Source organism: Vidua chalybeata, chromosome 10 (assembly GCF_026979565.1).
Source record: "Vidua chalybeata isolate OUT-0048 chromosome 10, bVidCha1 merged haplotype, whole genome shotgun sequence".
Lineage (NCBI taxonomy): Eukaryota > Metazoa > Chordata > Aves > Passeriformes > Viduidae > Vidua > Vidua chalybeata.
Window position 1 is genome coordinate 21,500,252 of NC_071539.1, and position 15,516 is coordinate 21,515,767.

Below are 15,516 nucleotides of genomic sequence, written 5' to 3' on the forward strand. Positions count from 1 at the left end.
CGCCCTTTATGGAAGAGATTCCAACTGTCTTGGTTTTACTCAAAGCAGCTCCCTGCAACCAAATACAACTCATTCTCATCCAAATCAGATTTTACCTTCGTACCTTTTTAATAAAAAAAAACAAAGGCAATCTGCTTGTACAGCCTTTCTCTGCAGGAGACTTTGGCCCAAGACATGATCTGGTGGGCACAACAGCAAATCAAAGCCAAAACACAGCAATAAATAAAAAAAAAAAGCATAAGATTGTAGTTGTTCCCTTTTGTGTTGCCTGTGAATTAGTTCATGTGTGAAGCCATGGGATCAGTGGGACAGAGGAAGGGGTCGGGTCGGGCTGTGTGGTTCAGTGTGTGATATGTCCATGAACGTGTGTTGGTGCATCCATGACCTATATTTGGATTTACAGGCTATAAAAAGCCTCGGAACAAACAACCTCCTGCAGGACTCAGATCCCCTGTCCCTGCTGTTGCTGCCGGCTACAGGAGAGAGGAGCGAGCCCGCTCCAGCTTTTATTTCTTCTCTTGGTGTTCTCCAGGAAGATGGCGAAAGCCAGCATCTCCCTGCGCTCCCTGAACGAGACGCTGAACAGGTCCTGCAGGGCTGGGGAGGGACAGGGAGGGCACGGAGGGCTGGGGCATGGGACAGCTAACACGGGACACCAGGCTAACCTGTGCTTCTCTGGAAACTTCTGTGGGCAACTGGGTGTGAACGGACATCGGGAGGAAAGAGGGACAGAGCCATCAGCTCCATGGTGGTGTTTATTCCCTGGCTGCCATCCTGGCAGTTTGCTGCAGGGTTTGGGCAGTTGCTCCATCAGCCGTGGCCTGCAGCTGCATGAAGTGTCACCAGGCAATGAGGGCACTTGGTCTGTCCCTGGAGGAGACTGAGGAGAGACCTTGTTGAGGTTTACAACTTCTTCATGAGGAGGGAGGAGGGACAGACACTGATATCTGTGGAGCCCAGTGACAGGACCTGAGGGAATGGCCTTAAGTTGTTTAAGGGGAGGTTTCGTTTGGATATTAGAAAAATGTTCTTCTCCCAGAGGGTGGTCAGGCACTGAAGAGGCTTCCCAGGGAATGTCGCAGCACCAAAGCTGCCAGAGCTCAAGAAGCATTCAGACATCGCTCTCAGGCACAGGGTGGGATTGCTGGGGGGGGCCAGGAGTGCAGGGCCAGGAGTTGAATCCTTGTGAATCCTTTCCAACTCAGTATATCCTGTGTTTCTGTGAAATTCAGGCTTGCTGTTCTAATTGGAGATTTCAGGTGAACTTCTGATTTTCAGATCATGCCTCAGAGTCTCGAGGGTTCAAAGACAGGGAGTAAGTGGTTATCATGAGCAAAAAAAAACCTCCAAGAATGGACCTTTCTTAAAAGTTTTAGGAAAGCAAATCACCATCTTTGGGGAATCAGGTCATAGGTGATGCTGATTCACCCTCCATTTCCAAAGCCTGCACTTGGCAGAGGAACATGACCAACAGGTTCATGGACTTCCTGAAAAATAATCTGGCCTCAGCTGCCCCCGCTGGCACCAGTTCGTGCTCAGCTGTGCAGCAGCAGGCACCAGTGGTGGTGGCTCAGGGCAGATATAAAGATATGAGCATGGATCTTCAGGAAAAACAGCCAAAAAAGGGTCTGAAATTCTCAGCAGTTAGAGGCAGGCTAACTCTGGATTTTCATGTTCCTGGGAGGGAGGTGAGGCCCTGGCACAGGTTGGCCAGAGAAGCTGTAGCTTCCCCTGGATCCCTGGAAGTGTCCAAGGCCAGGTTGGATGGGGCTTGGGGTTGGAGCAACCTGGGATAGTGGAAGGTGTCCCTGCCCATGGCAGTGGGTAGAATGAGTTGGGCTTTAAGGTCCTTCCAACCTCAAGCATTCTGGGGTTCTGTGACATGTTACATTTAAAGGCAAACTATGCAGTGTTGAGACTTTTAGAAGTCAAATCAGGTGTCATACATACAACTGTGGTTTACCTGCAGTGAAAAGGATCCCTGTCAAGAGTATCACAGCTGATGGGATGCAGTACTTCTGCTTAGGAAATGAATGATTATGTGTTGACAGACAGACAGCTGACAGACTTGGAAAGAAACTCCTCTTGTCGAGGTACTGCTTATACTGTTGGTTCACCCACAGCCTTTATGACTCTGATTCACACAAAAGTAGCTATTGGAGACCTGACCAGAGGGAGAAATGATGAAACAACTCCTGAAAGAAAAAAGTGAAAATTAATTCTGTGGGAAACTACTTGAAGAAGTGTGTGTCTAATGTACCATGGAGTCAGCGAATGGGGAGAGCTTGGAGAAGTGTAGGATGCTGCACTAGCCTGGAAAATCAAACCCACGTGACAGCTCTAAAATGTCATTTTCTGTAAATGCCTGAATAGCAGAAATAAGGTTTCACATAGAACCACACTTCCAGAGAAGTGGAAATGCTGGAGCTTCTGCTGCATGGCTTCCAAATATGTTCTGTGTGCTAACAAGAGAGGAATTTTAAAAGCTTTCTGGTAAAGAATGGGGATGTGGTTTGTGTGTACACTAGTCAGAGTTAGAGGTCACTGACTTAGTGGTAACTTCGCTTACACTAAAGGAAAAAGTGTTCAGAGGTCATGATGGAAATGAAAATGGGAGGTTTAATCCATTCTTCCTCTTTTCATTCCAAACTTAGGTCAAGAGGCAGCAGCACTCAGTCGTATCAGAATTCAGTTCCAGATGTGGGAGATCAGTTATGGATCTACCGTGGTATAACTGAACAGACATTTTTAGATCCAAAATTGGCAAATGCTGAAATGTTTGTTGCAGGTGCTTAAAAATACAGAAAGGCAATAAAAAAATGTCTGAGAGACAAAAACTGGTCAAATAGTAAAGCATTGGATTGAAGGCTGCTGAGAAACTACTGCTGCACTGAGATTAGCATTAGTGATGAGATCTTAGATAACTTTACTCTTACTTGTAGAGGAGGAAGTTGGAGAATGGGCTGTGAGGAAGCTTATGTACTGTGATAAAAAGCTGCAAACCAACAGCTCACCGGCAAGAACACTCATTATCTGACAACCCAGCTCTGAAAGTCATTCACAGCAAACCCCAACTCACCTCACCGCAGTTTCTGCACTTGCTCTCTCAGTGCTGACAGATTCGATCCAATTATGACACATCAATCCTTCCAGTTCTTCTGAACTCCCTACATTTCTACATGACACCAGCTTAGTTTCCAATTAAAGTTCTATTTTCATCCCAAAATTCTTGCTGAAGCAAGAAGAGTCATACCACAGTAAGATGAGCTTCACCAGGCTGCAGAGGAAGCCTCTAGCCTCAGGAAACAACAGAAAATCGTTAAACAAGGATCTGCACAAGCGGCCAGACAATGAATTAAGGTCGGGGATACTTAGTAAAATATGCCACTGTTGAGGTCTTTTTATTTTCTCCTCATTCAGGTCAGCTGCAGACAGAATCCAAAGTAGGGTTTGGTTTGGAGAAGGGGGAGGCAGGAGTAGAGGCAGGCAGGGAGAGGGAGGAACTGCTGATAGGAAAAAATGGCATTTTTGGTCTGTCCCTTATAACAACAGACATTAAAATACCGTGGGATACATGTCAAAGAATGGAAAAAATGTTTGAAGGGTTTTGTTTTGGCTTTTTATTTTTTAATGTCATCACCAGCTGCTGTGTATTTTGTCCTTACAAAAAGTTCATTCAAGTATATGTAATAGAGTGTTTAACACAGGTAGGTCACAGAAGCAGTGGAGCAAACTAGGAATGAAAAAAGATAAATATGTAGGTAATAATATTTGCTGATAGTGTAGTTATTGTTAGCTGATACAGCCTGAAGTTTTGCCAGTAAAATAAAAAGAAAAATCACAAAAAATTCTGTAAGGAGTATGTGATGCTCTGCTAGTAAATCACTATTGTCTACATGGTACTGAGATAGTTGGTCAGTATTTAAGAAGGAACTTTGAATTATTTACATGAGCTTTCAGATCCTCGGGATTCTCAAGAACACACCTCGATGTCAATCAGGTAACTGAGGAAAATGTGGACAAAACTCTATATAAAAACCACCCACAGTGACAGATGCCCAGCACACCCTGTATCTCCAGGAAAGAGAGAAATGGGTACAAAAATAAATACTGGCATTACTTTGTCTCAACACAACAAGTTCTTTTAAACCAGGCAGTTTTCTTCAGCAAAAGTGGAGTGGCTTAAAACTCAAAACCTCATCTTTATAATTTACAATTTTAAATAGGGAGAAACACAACAGATACCAAATAATGAGAAAGCAGTTAATAAAACAAGCTATGAAGTAGTTTTTATCACACTTGTTCCATGGAAGGACAGTCCTATTAAAAAATCACTGCAGGTGGCTTGTTAATTATTTGCCTAGTTTTTAACCAGAGAAGTAATGAGAAGTTCTCCTCAACGTTAAATGAAAATGGTTCAAAAAACCATGACACTACAAATAAGAGCATAAATCACTTCAAAATGTGTTAGAGGAAAACCTATGCCACTGATAATGCATATGGTTGTGAGCCACAGATACATCTACATACTAATTTTGCAGCTGTATTTGGAGATTTTAAGATCTCTGCACCAGGAAACGGCCAAAACCTTGACTTTCAGTTTGTTCTCAGAAATCTTGGGAGCGCCCCGAGAACGGGGTCTGAAGCTGTTCACAATGCAATGTCGCGACAGAAAGCCCCAAATCCTTCCGAAATTCCCTTACTCTTGTTTTCCACCGCCCAGAGTAGAAAGCAGGCTGCTGTCCCTGGAGGCGCGGTTCGCACAGCTGGACTCCAGCCTGCAGACCCTGGCGCACGAGTTTGACCTGCAGGCGGAGATGCTGGAGGAGGACCTGAGGCGGGATGTGCCGTGGGCACCTGCGGCCAGGTGAGCTCAGCAGGGACCACACCACGGAGCAAAGCCAGGGAGCAAAGCCCGACGACCAAGCCCGCCCGGCCGGCCTTGGGCACTGTCGGGCACGAGGCGGCCACGGCTTCCCGGGCCTGCCTGTGCCGGCTCCTCACCACCCTCACAGGGAAGGATTTATTCCTAACATCCCACCTAACGCAGCTCTCTCGCTGTGGGAAGCCATTCCCGCCCGGCCTATCACGACAGCCCAGCCCGCCTTCCCCCTGAGGGCCCGCGGCCTCTGTCTCCCAGCAGGCTCGGCGGAGCAGGTGGAAGAGGAGAAGGAGGAGACAGAAGAAGAGGAGGAGAAGAAGGAAGGAGAAAAGGAGAAGGAGGAGAAAAAGGAGGAGGAGGCGGAGCCCTCAGGCGGGCGGCGGGAACAGCCCCTGAGTGAGGGGCGGAGCGGAGCCGCCATTGCGGGAGCCGCGGCCTTTCCCGGCCTCCGGAGCGGTGGGTGCCGAGTCCTCGCTGGGACCCTCAGGGGCTGGGGGTGACGGGGGCCGGAGGGGGACGAGGGGCCCCCTTTTCGCTGGGCGCCGACTTCCTGGGGGTTATTTTTTGTCAATAAAAACAGCGGAAATAATAAACTGGCTTTAACGTGTATTTGTCTCCATGGAGAGTTCTCTGTGAGGAATGGCAGCCTTTCTTTCAAGGGCCTCCTGTCTCTGAAGCTGCCTGTTAAAGAAGCTTGTAACTTAAATATCAGTGGGTTTCTTCTTTTGCTGTACGTGTCTTTTGTTTTCTCTCCCACAGTATTGCTGGGCCAAGCGGAAAAATCGTATGAGGAGACAGATGACCCCCACAGTTTCAAGTCATACAAGAAGGTGCTGAAGTTTTCATTCTTCATTTATTTTAAGAAAAAGAGGGATTTTAGCTTTATAGTCGTAGCTTAAGTAAGCAAATGAATGAGGAAGAAGCTGCTCTGCTCTGGTGCATTTCACCAGAAATACACAAACAAACAAGCTTGTGCCAAAAGCAGCTCTCAAAGGATGTGCATATACTGAAAAAAATGAGTCAATGGAAGGTTAAGGTAACTGGAATAACATATCCAGCATATCTTATCATAGATAGGGAGTGGTGGGAGAAGAGGGGAGTAACAGAGGTGACTGGAAGAACTCTCACCTTTCCCCCCCTCTCCTTACCACCTCCTTGCTATCCCCAAAGCATCTGTTACAGCTCACAGGAAACTGCAGTAGGAAAACCTGGTACAGTTTTTCCATGACTTCTGTAAAGCTCTGCTTCTTCCTCAGGAATCTCTCAGGCCCTGAGAAAAGCAACCACTTAAGCAGCAACCACTTCTAAATCCACTAGCATTTTCTTAAAGTAGCTGTAAAACATTTTGTATTTTCCTTTATTTTACTTACCATAAGGAACCTGAATGTTTCTTTTTGCTTTCAGGCCCTGATGTTGTCCTAGTGCTGTTCCTCTACCTCAAGTCAGTATGTCGAAGAAATCCAAGGCCCCGCTTTCCTTGTCCGACTGCCTCTGCCAGATTTGCATGGAGATCTTTGTGGAGCCTGTCACGCTGCCATGCAGCCATACCCTCTGTAATTCCTGCTTCCAGATGACAGTGGAAAAGGCCAGCCTTTCTTGCCCCTTTTGTAGGCGTCGAGTCTCTTCCTGGGCACGGTACAATACCCGCAGAAATACTCTTATCAACTGGGAGCTCTGGGAGAAGATCCAGAAGAATTACCCAGAGGAGTGCGAGCGCAGGATGAACGGACAGGATTTGGATGAGGAAAGTAAGTGAAATGTCACTTGTCCTGGATTGTCTCCTCTTTGCCACAGGAATTACTGTGGGTGGACTTCAGATGTTGGGAAATACAGAGCTGTGGGTAGATAGGTGTGTTACTGCTGGCAGAGACAGAGCTCTCCTGCAAAAGGGGCAGGGGAGAGGTGGGCAATGCCTTCTTCATTTGTGGCACAGAGGATAAAAATTACATTGTCGGGTGATTTCAGTTGATATTTGTTCATGCCTTTGGTGGGGGGTGGTGTGGCTGCCTGGCCTTGTTCATTGCTCATTTGCAGCTGTAGCATCTACAGGCAGAGTGTTTGGGTGTGTTTCTTTATCACTGTCAAGTAAGTGAACTGGTTAGAAGATTTTTAGGTGTTAAATAGTTTGGTTGAAATTCCAGGAGTTTGGTCAATGCAAGAATCTGTGAGCTGAAAATTGTGGTGTCAGAGAGAAGGAAGTGAAATCTGATTAACTTTTTGAAGAAGGATTTTGGGGTTTATGATGTTACAAGCACCCTTGGGGGACGTTTTGATAGGTTGGCCATGGGGTAACTTGTTCCACTTGCAGTGTTCTGAGGTCTTTTTAACAAAAAAGAGTGAAAGACACAAATTATGGTCAGTGTACCAACAGAGAATGAATGAGGAAATGGGTTGGGTGAGACCTTAAAGATCATCCCATTCCACCTCCCTGCCATGGGCAGGGACACCTTCCACTAGACCAGGTTGCTCCAAGCTCCATCCAGCCTGGCCTAGGACACTTCCAGGGATGGGGCAGCCACAGTTTCTCTGGGAAACTTGTTTCCATTGTATTTGCTTTATATACAGTGCTTGGGAAACACTGCCTGTTCCTGCCACTAACACCACACTTTTCTACTGTGTAAACTATTCCTTGGTATTTTTTGCTTTACTCCTTCATTTTTTCAATCACAGCACTTGATTTAAGTCAAATCATTCCCATGACAGGGTATGGAGTTAAAATCCTTTGTTGTTGTTAAAATCCTTTGTTGTTGACTGTCATGACTTTGTTGACTTTTGTTTTTTCCTCTACTTCCTCTTGATTAGTCTGTATCCCCAAGCCGCAGCACCAGCTAAGCAAGCCTGGGGAGCTGAGGCAGGAATATGAAGCAGAGATTAGTAAGGTATGTCTAAAAATATGTTTTAAAAGCATAAATGCTTCATATTTAGTTATTTGAATTGTTTCCACAAACAGCTGTAATTTTATTTAATAGTAAAGATACTTAAAAGGGCACTGCAGCTGCAAGAACATACTGGTCACTCCTGAATCATGAATTAAATTGGTGGAAGAGATTTCTTTGTATTTGACATGAGGTGACATTCTTGATATATACCTCAAACCTCATCTCTCAGTCAATGCACATAAAACTAGGAAATGTAGAAATTTGGAGCTGTTTGGGCTTTGGTTTTATATTTGTCTTCTTGATTTCCCTCCAAGTAAGAGACCTCAATTAGATAACCTTCAGTAATGAACATACAGCATAGTCTTTCTTCTTTGTTCACTCTGTTACCTGTGCTCTTTTGAAAATCAGTAAAAATTCTAAAGAATCTCAATTTTGGCTTACTTAAGGATCCTTCTTCCAATTCAGACACAGTAGTATTAAGATTTAGAGTTGGAATGTATGGGAATGGACCTTTCTCTGAGAGCCCCTTGCTGGTGATTACAGGAGCACATGAAGCAGAGGACTGGGGGGAATTTCCAAAGAAAGCTTTATTCTTGAAGTACTTTGCTCTCCTCGTGGAGTTGCTGGTAACTGATCTCTCAGCACGTCTCCTGTAAGAAAGGCAGATGTAAAATTCCTGGCCTGCTGCTTTGGGGTTTGTATGTTTCAGGAGAGCAGCACTCTTCTAGAAGAGAGATGTGCTGTCTTTGGGATATATAATGATAAAAGCAGGTTGAGCAAATGCTGTGGGATAGCTGGCATTCAGCCTTAGACAGAATTCTAATCCCACTTTCTCTGTAGATCCATGTATTTGGAGATGTTAGTTTTGTTACTAACACTTTGAGAAGGTGAAGAATGGAGTTCAGCCTTGCAGGTTAATGGTATAATCTTACAGAAACCAAAAGGTTTGTCACTGTGGTCAAACCCAAGGCTCTACACACAGCATCCATGTGATTCTTACATCTTCGAGACTCGTGCAATGCAATGCTGCTGTATTTGTGAACAGTGAATGGTTCGTGTTTAAGCAGTGTCAGCCGAGAGGTTCTGGGTTGAAGTGTGGCCCTGCAGTAGTAACCAGGTGTTTTTTTTCCAACATCTGGTTTAGGTGGAGGCAGAAAGGCGAGCGCACGAGCAGGAGGAGAACAAAGCGAGTGAGGAATACATCCAGCGGCTGCTGGCAGAGGAGGAGGAGGAGCACAGGCTGGCAGAAGAGAGACGGAAGGAGATGGAGAAGCAGCTGAAGCAAGATGAAGAGCTGGCCTGGCAGCTCAGTAACAGTCTGGTGAGTTAGGACAGCAGCAAATACCAATGTAGTGCAAGCAACTTGGACTTCTCAGAGCAAATGTTAAAATTTGGAGTAGTTTAAATTTATTTTAGTTGCAGTTGAAAGCTGTTGTCACTCCCCAGTACTTTAAAGCCTTGACTGACCATTAATTTTTGAAAAACCAGGGGAGGGTTGAAGCCTGTGTAATACACACTTGAAATCCAGCACCCAGCATGTGTGCTGCGTGTTTTCATTGTGAAACATTTTAAAACATTGATTTTCTGCTGTATGCTTCCTTTTCCTCATGTTTTTAAAAATCCTTCTTTGGAAGAAATGAATATGTACAGTAACCTGTACTGGAAGAAAGGAACATACATTGGAAATGTACCTTATGTTTGGAGGTTTTTTTTTTTTGTTTTATTAATTTATTTTGCTTAGTTGAATTGTTGCTACCCAGTGATGAAACCTGTGTACTTATTTGAGCAAAGCCTCCTGTCCCTCAGTGCTAGATCTAGGAAGGTGTATGGAACAGGTAACGTTTCTTTCTCTGTAACCATTTGTTACTCACAGTTCTAGAATTCTTTGGACAACAGTAACTAATTCTGCAGCAAAACCCAAGTAGTTCCCTGAGTTTTCTGCAGTTTGTGTTCTGTTTTGTTTTACCTAACGCTATTTTTACTTGTCTGGAAGAATGAGGATCCTGAGGGACACGTGCCTGGCAGCCCATCACCAGCACACAGCCTCTCCCTTCAGACATCCCCGCTGAACCTGAGCAAGGCAAAGAACAAACCAAGCAACTCTGGAGACATTCAGAAGTAAGGGATTCAGCCAAGTGTTTCTTTAATTATTGGCCTGTTTCAGTGTCCCTCTGCCCCATTTGCTTCTTTGGAATGCTGTAGGCCAGCTTCCCGAGATAACTGAGGACAAACGTGAAGTGTTGAAGTTTAAAACATTTCCTCATAGGAGCAGAAGGCAAACACTTGCCTTCTTGTTGTTTTTTGTTTGTCAGAATGAACCTGAAGATCTTGAATAATGCAAAGGACTGACAATTTAAGGACAGACTATTTAAAGCGATATCCTTTTTTTCTTTTAAAGGTATCTGTCTCCAAAAAATTATGGTATGTTGGGATCAGCATCGTTCTCCAGTACCACAGGAAGAGGCGGGAGCAACTCTGTCTCTGGGGTAACTGGAATCATTTTGTTATAAATCTCACAGTTAGTAATTATGGGATATTTTCCCCTTGCCTGTAGGGTTCCAGTCTTCTATTCCCCTTGCACATTGGCACTGGGCAGGTTATATTGCCCTTTTTAAGCTACCTTTGGTATTCATGATTCGCAGTTCTGAAGCCTACTGGAAGAGGGTGCACCCTGATTTACATCATTCCATGGCTGCCTGTCTGATCATTCCTGTAAGGCCTCCAAAGATCAGCAGACTTGCACATTTAGTCTGAATCACTAATAAGAGGAAAATGCTGCAGTTGTGGTTTCAGTCCTTTAGCTGGGCTTCTGCAGTTACTTTAAATATTTTCATTATTATTAAACAGTTAGGTATTTTTTAAAAAGGGAAGAGCACTCAGGGGCAATGCAGCCATGAGAAGTGAGTGTGGTATTTATTCACACCCATGGGCTTTTGATAAATTTACTTCATTGGTGGTGTCTTCCTTTTCTTCAGGAGACCAACAGCAATGAGGGCAGCAGTTCTGCAGTGCAGGATGAGCAAGAGGAAATGCCAACCCTGTCTCCACAGCTGACCAGTGTAAATAACGATTCTGGAGCTAAAGATTCATTTTTGGAATCATGCATGAACTATTTCAGTGCCTCAGCTTCAGGTGAAACTGCCACTGTCAAGCAGGAAAAAACACCAGGACCAAATGGTTTAGAAGATGGAGTTCCAGATGCACTTCATGGAACCACAGAAGGGGAAGGGTCTAGGACAGTTCTTCTTAGATCCAAAGGAGATGATGATGGAATTGAGTCAGAGAGTGGCAATTTGACACATGTCCAAAGGGTAAACCTTGAAAAGTCTGATGAAACTTCTACCTCTGGTCAGTTAGTAATAAACTGTGTGATGTCTGACAGCCAGACCACGTTGCATGGTCTGGGGAAGGAGGCTGGACACTCAAATGAAGAGACACTGGAGAGGCCACAGAACTCTAAGGAGACTCCCAAAAGGAAACTGGTGGAGGCCCCAGCTGATGCCATGATTGACTTGGACATGCTTGATAAGAGGAGAAGAACCTTTTCAGAAAGTGTAGAAGAGCAAGGAGAGCAGATGAATGATTTTATCTTGCAGACACAAAGAGCCTTTGAGCAGGAGTTCTATGAAAGGCGCAGGCAGGAGGAGCAGGACAGGCTCTTGGCTCTGCAGCTGCAGAAGGAGCTGGACAAGGAGGAAAGGACACTGAACCGACAGAAGGGCTCTCCAGATGAGTATCTGCTCCGCACCAAACCACCTTGGTCTGGAAAAGACTCTTCTGCCAGGAAGGGAAGCTCCAAGGTGGCAAAAGACTCAAAGGGATCAAAAACACAGGCTGAAACCAATCACCACAAGACTCGGAAAGGTTCCTGCAATGAAAACTGGCAGTCCCCTGCCAGGGTCCGGGTGAAATCCCCCAGCATCAAGGAAGGAAAGGTTTTGAATTGTGTGGTTAATACCAGTGACACAAATGATATTTGTTCACTGCCTAAGAACAAGCAGAAGACAATCCTGCAGATGTTTAAAAGTCCTGTTGCAGAGTAGATCAGAGCCATGGACATGTGGTGGCATAGGAATGGGAACTGCGGTGATGTTCTCCTGTGCTAGGCAAAGCTTCCCTAAGCAGTTTTGAGTGGTTGCTTTGGAGGGGAATCACACTGGGCAGCAGTGCTGTGAGTTCTGAGAAGTTCTAGTAACATATACCCCCTGAATGTAACATTTTTAAATTGTTCTTTTCTTGATTATTATTTTCTAGCACTTGCAGCACTTCTTGCAGGAATCGGAGCATTTCTTATTTTCTGACTTGCATTTACATGGTTTGGAGTGTGAATACTGGTAATGTTGGAGAACAAGGATAACTGATGGTCTGATCTGAAAATGAGAATCCGAAGCCTTTAATGGAAAAGATGCACATTCCATGGAGGAAACAAATGAAAAACAAGTCTGTATTCCCAGCTGGCTGTCAGCTGCAAGGTTGAAGCTTCCCTTAGCACAACCACTGTTCTGTAAATTGAAGCACGTTGATGGAATTTAGGCTGTTGCTGGAATTGCATTGTTGGCACACCCATTAACACGAGTGTAAGCAGAAAGCCACTCTTTCCCTCTCATATGCTAGCCCCTCCCTCGGACAAAGAGGAAAGAAACAGGTCATTCTCCACTGCCAAAGCCAAGGATCTTTCATGGATGCCAAGGCTGTGGGCTCCCATTCACCTCTGTTCACAGAGATCCCTCCTGCAGATCCCATTTTCTCTATTGTTAAGAACAAGATACTTTTGTTTTCTTGTTGTTAATGTCCTGTTAATTGTACATATTAACGTACAATTGTGTTACCATACACAATGCTGTTTAATTTTCGTATTCAAAGTGGTTTGAGTGTGATTAAAACAACAGTCCAGAAGCCAGTTATGATGGAGAAAGTTAAAAGGGAAAGAAGCAACTGAAGACTGGAGTTGTCAGTAATGACATAACAGTAATTAGAGATTCACATAACTGCCTTGCCTGGCTGTAACTGTTCCCCTCCGTTTTTAGAGGCACTACTAAATACCGTTCCTGTTGGATTTAAAACTAAAATAACTCAAAAGAAATTGTAATTTAGATGTGGAGGTGCTGAGGCCTGTAGGAAGTTGAGGCTGGGGAAGAGGCAACCAGATCCTACTATGCAGAGGAAGTTTTCTTGCTAATTGTTTAATCTTGTTGTTTTATGAAGCCATATTTTGGCTTTTCTTTGCTTCTTTGGAGCTACTTTTGCACTGTCTGTGTTTGAAATGGAGCCAAGTGCCAGCTGCAGTGCTGAAGGGTGTGTGCTAGTCATCAAAGTCAGCAAATGTTTGAGTTTTGTCCTTTTTTTGAACCCCATTGATGACTTTAATTCTGTTATAGGACATTCCTAACAGACTTGTTTCTTCAGCAGCATCTTCTGATGGTTTAAGTTTTAAAAAACACCAAATTTTATGGAAAGCATGACCAGCACACTGAGCCAAAAATGTGAATTGTTGGGTTTTTTTTTCCCCAAAGCCTGCACGTCGTTATCATTGGTGGGCTACTCATAAATAAATAAATAAATGTTCTGTTCAGAGATGTTTTTTCAGGAAGTTACAACAGGTGACCAGTGGCAAATCCTTTGCTTTCTCCCCTGCTGCCTCAGCCATTGTTCTGGAAGCTTTCCTTCAATATTGGTCTGGTTTTCCATAATCCTTAACACAGTTGGGATTATTTTCTGTTTTACACATGATGTAAAAAAAAAAAAAATTAAAGGTTGTTTTTTTTTAAGGCAGAGCTACTGACTAGTTCCATACTGGTGACCCTCAGTCTTTCCAGTCAGGGTAAGCCTGTAAAAAACAAAACCCATTTTCAAAGCAGAATGCAAAAAAAAAAAAAAAATTGATTGATAGATAACACCAAGCTTAACTGCAAAATGTATAAAATCTATAGCAGCAGTGTTTTCCGAGGTGGGATACTGCAAGCCCCCAAATGATCCCATTCCTCACCATATCCATGGCACAATAATCTTCACTAGGCATAATTTGGCTTATTCTTTTAGATCTGCATTGTTAGAGGGTGGAATTTGGCCACTGCTGAATGGATTTTGGTTGTACCAGCAGCTTGTTTCTGACACTCTGGTCCGGGAGCTTTGAAGCAGGTGAAATCAGCTTTGTTTTACTGGTGTTGGTGAAGCAGGAGTCTGTATTTGAGATGTCTGGGCTGGTGTAACAGTTCACTGCTGCTCACCTGCCTTCAGTCCTGGTGATTAATTTATCTTGTTTGTGAACAAGTTCAGCTCATCCAACAGCCAGGAAAAACAAAACAAGTGCCAAAACCCCAAATACTTCACAGATTTGGTTGCTTCTCTGAGCACCAGAGCTCATGTGGGGATGAGAGGCAGTAAGAGAGAGAACAGATGTACCTGTTTCCATGGCAGTGAGGTAACAAATTATTAGAATTCTAGGGAAATCTCAGCTTTCTGTGGTACTCACAGAGTTGACAAGTGTTCAGCAGCAAGGCAGCCACATTCCTGCTGTGTCATGAAACTGGAAAGGAGTAAAGCATTCCTTTCCTGACATTTCTTCAGGTGGCCTGGGGATCAGAAACACCTGGTATAGCAGGTGGGGACAAATCCAAGGGTTTCCTCTTCTGGCTTTGTGACCAGTGATGGCAGGGGGGCCCTGTCAGGGCTCCCTGCACAGGTGCAGATGAGCTATTCCTTCACCACCTCAGGTCCTGCCCCACAGAATCCCAGAATGGGTCAGGCTGGAAGGGACCTCAGTGGGTCCATCTGCTCCAGCAGGGCCATCCCACAGCCCGTGGCACAGCCCGTGTCCAGACAGCTCTGGGATATCTCCAGTGAGGGAGGCTCCACACCCTCTCCGGGGTCTGTCCAGGGCTCTGTCACTGCCCAGGAAAGTTCTTCCTCATGTGCAGGTGGAACTTCTGGGCTCAGTCCCTGCCCGTGGCTCTGGCGCCATTGCTGGGCCCCCAGAGCAGAGCCCGGGCCCTGCTCTGTCCCCTTCCCCTCCAGAGACACCCAGGGACAGGCAGGGCTGAGGCCCCTCTCAGCTGGGGCCCCTCTCCAGGCTGAGCAGCCCCAGCTCCCTCAGCCTTTCCTGGGCACAGAGATGCTCCAGGCCCTTCAGCATCTCCGCAGCTTCCCCTAGACCTGCTCCAGCAGCTCCATTCCTCTCCTGAGGGGCCCAGAGCTGGACACAGCACTCGGCTGGCAGAGGGACAGGATCACTCCCTGACCTGCTGTCAGTGCTCTTCGCAGTGTCCCCCAGGGTCCCACTGGCCCTTCTGGCCCCCAGGACACTCTGCCGGCTCGGGGACAGCTGGTTGCCTGCCAGAACCCCCAGGTCCTTCACAGCAGCGCTGCTCTCCAGCAGGTCACCCCGGCCTGTGCCCGTGATCCGGGCTCTTGCTGAGTGTCTCCCTGCTCACAGCACCTGGATCTGCTTCGCACTCGGCTCGCGGCCTGCCGGGCCCCTCGCTGCGCCGCGGGCCTCTGTAATGGGGTAAATCCGCGTGGGAAGGCCGGTTACGTGATCTGAGAGTGCCGGTCCGCTCTAAGGCCTGTGTCCCTTGGAAGCGGCGGGTCGGGAATTCCGGGGGCATTCCCAGGGAAAGCCGCTGAGGCGGAGCGGGGGAGGAAAGGAGGGCGTTGCCACGGCAACTCCCGCCTCCCGCGCGGCCGTAATGGGCGGGGCTTGTTACCTCGGCAACCGAGCTCCCGCCCCTCGCGGCGGCGGCGGGCGGGGGGAAGGGG

At 45.9% G+C, this 15,516-nt stretch overlaps 1 protein-coding gene and 1 long non-coding RNA gene across 8 annotated transcripts; one reads left to right on the forward strand and one right to left on the reverse strand.

Moving 5' to 3' along the window:
- Positions 1 to 478: 478 nt before the first annotated feature.
- On the forward strand, positions 479 to 13,335 carry RNF168 (ring finger protein 168). Of its 6 annotated transcripts, none has more exons than XM_053952204.1 (9): positions 479 to 586; positions 4,724 to 5,338; positions 5,642 to 5,712; positions 6,287 to 6,630; positions 7,685 to 7,761; positions 8,906 to 9,082; positions 9,755 to 9,879; positions 10,160 to 10,247; positions 10,737 to 13,335. In XM_053952204.1, exons 4-9 carry the CDS (start codon positions 6,330 to 6,332, stop codon positions 11,802 to 11,804), a joined length of 1,836 nt encoding a protein of 611 aa, XP_053808179.1. In that variant the 5' UTR covers positions 479 to 586; positions 4,724 to 5,338; positions 5,642 to 5,712; positions 6,287 to 6,329; the 3' UTR covers positions 11,805 to 13,335. The 6 variants fall into 6 exon arrangements, with proteins under 6 accessions (XP_053808179.1, XP_053808181.1, XP_053808180.1 ...); XM_053952206.1 differs by having other exon boundaries at positions 480 to 586; positions 4,729 to 5,338; XM_053952205.1 differs by lacking the exon at positions 479 to 586 and adding an exon at positions 3,290 to 3,360.
- On the reverse strand, positions 13,325 to 15,430 carry LOC128793169 (uncharacterized). Of its 2 annotated transcripts, none has more exons than XR_008432673.1 (3): positions 15,197 to 15,430; positions 14,234 to 14,333; positions 13,325 to 13,476 (listed from the first exon to the last, which is right to left on the reverse strand). It is a non-coding gene; the product is annotated as an uncharacterized LOC128793169 (long non-coding RNA). The 2 variants fall into 2 exon arrangements; XR_008432674.1 differs by having other exon boundaries at positions 13,325 to 13,588.
- Positions 15,431 to 15,516: the final 86 nt, after the last annotated feature.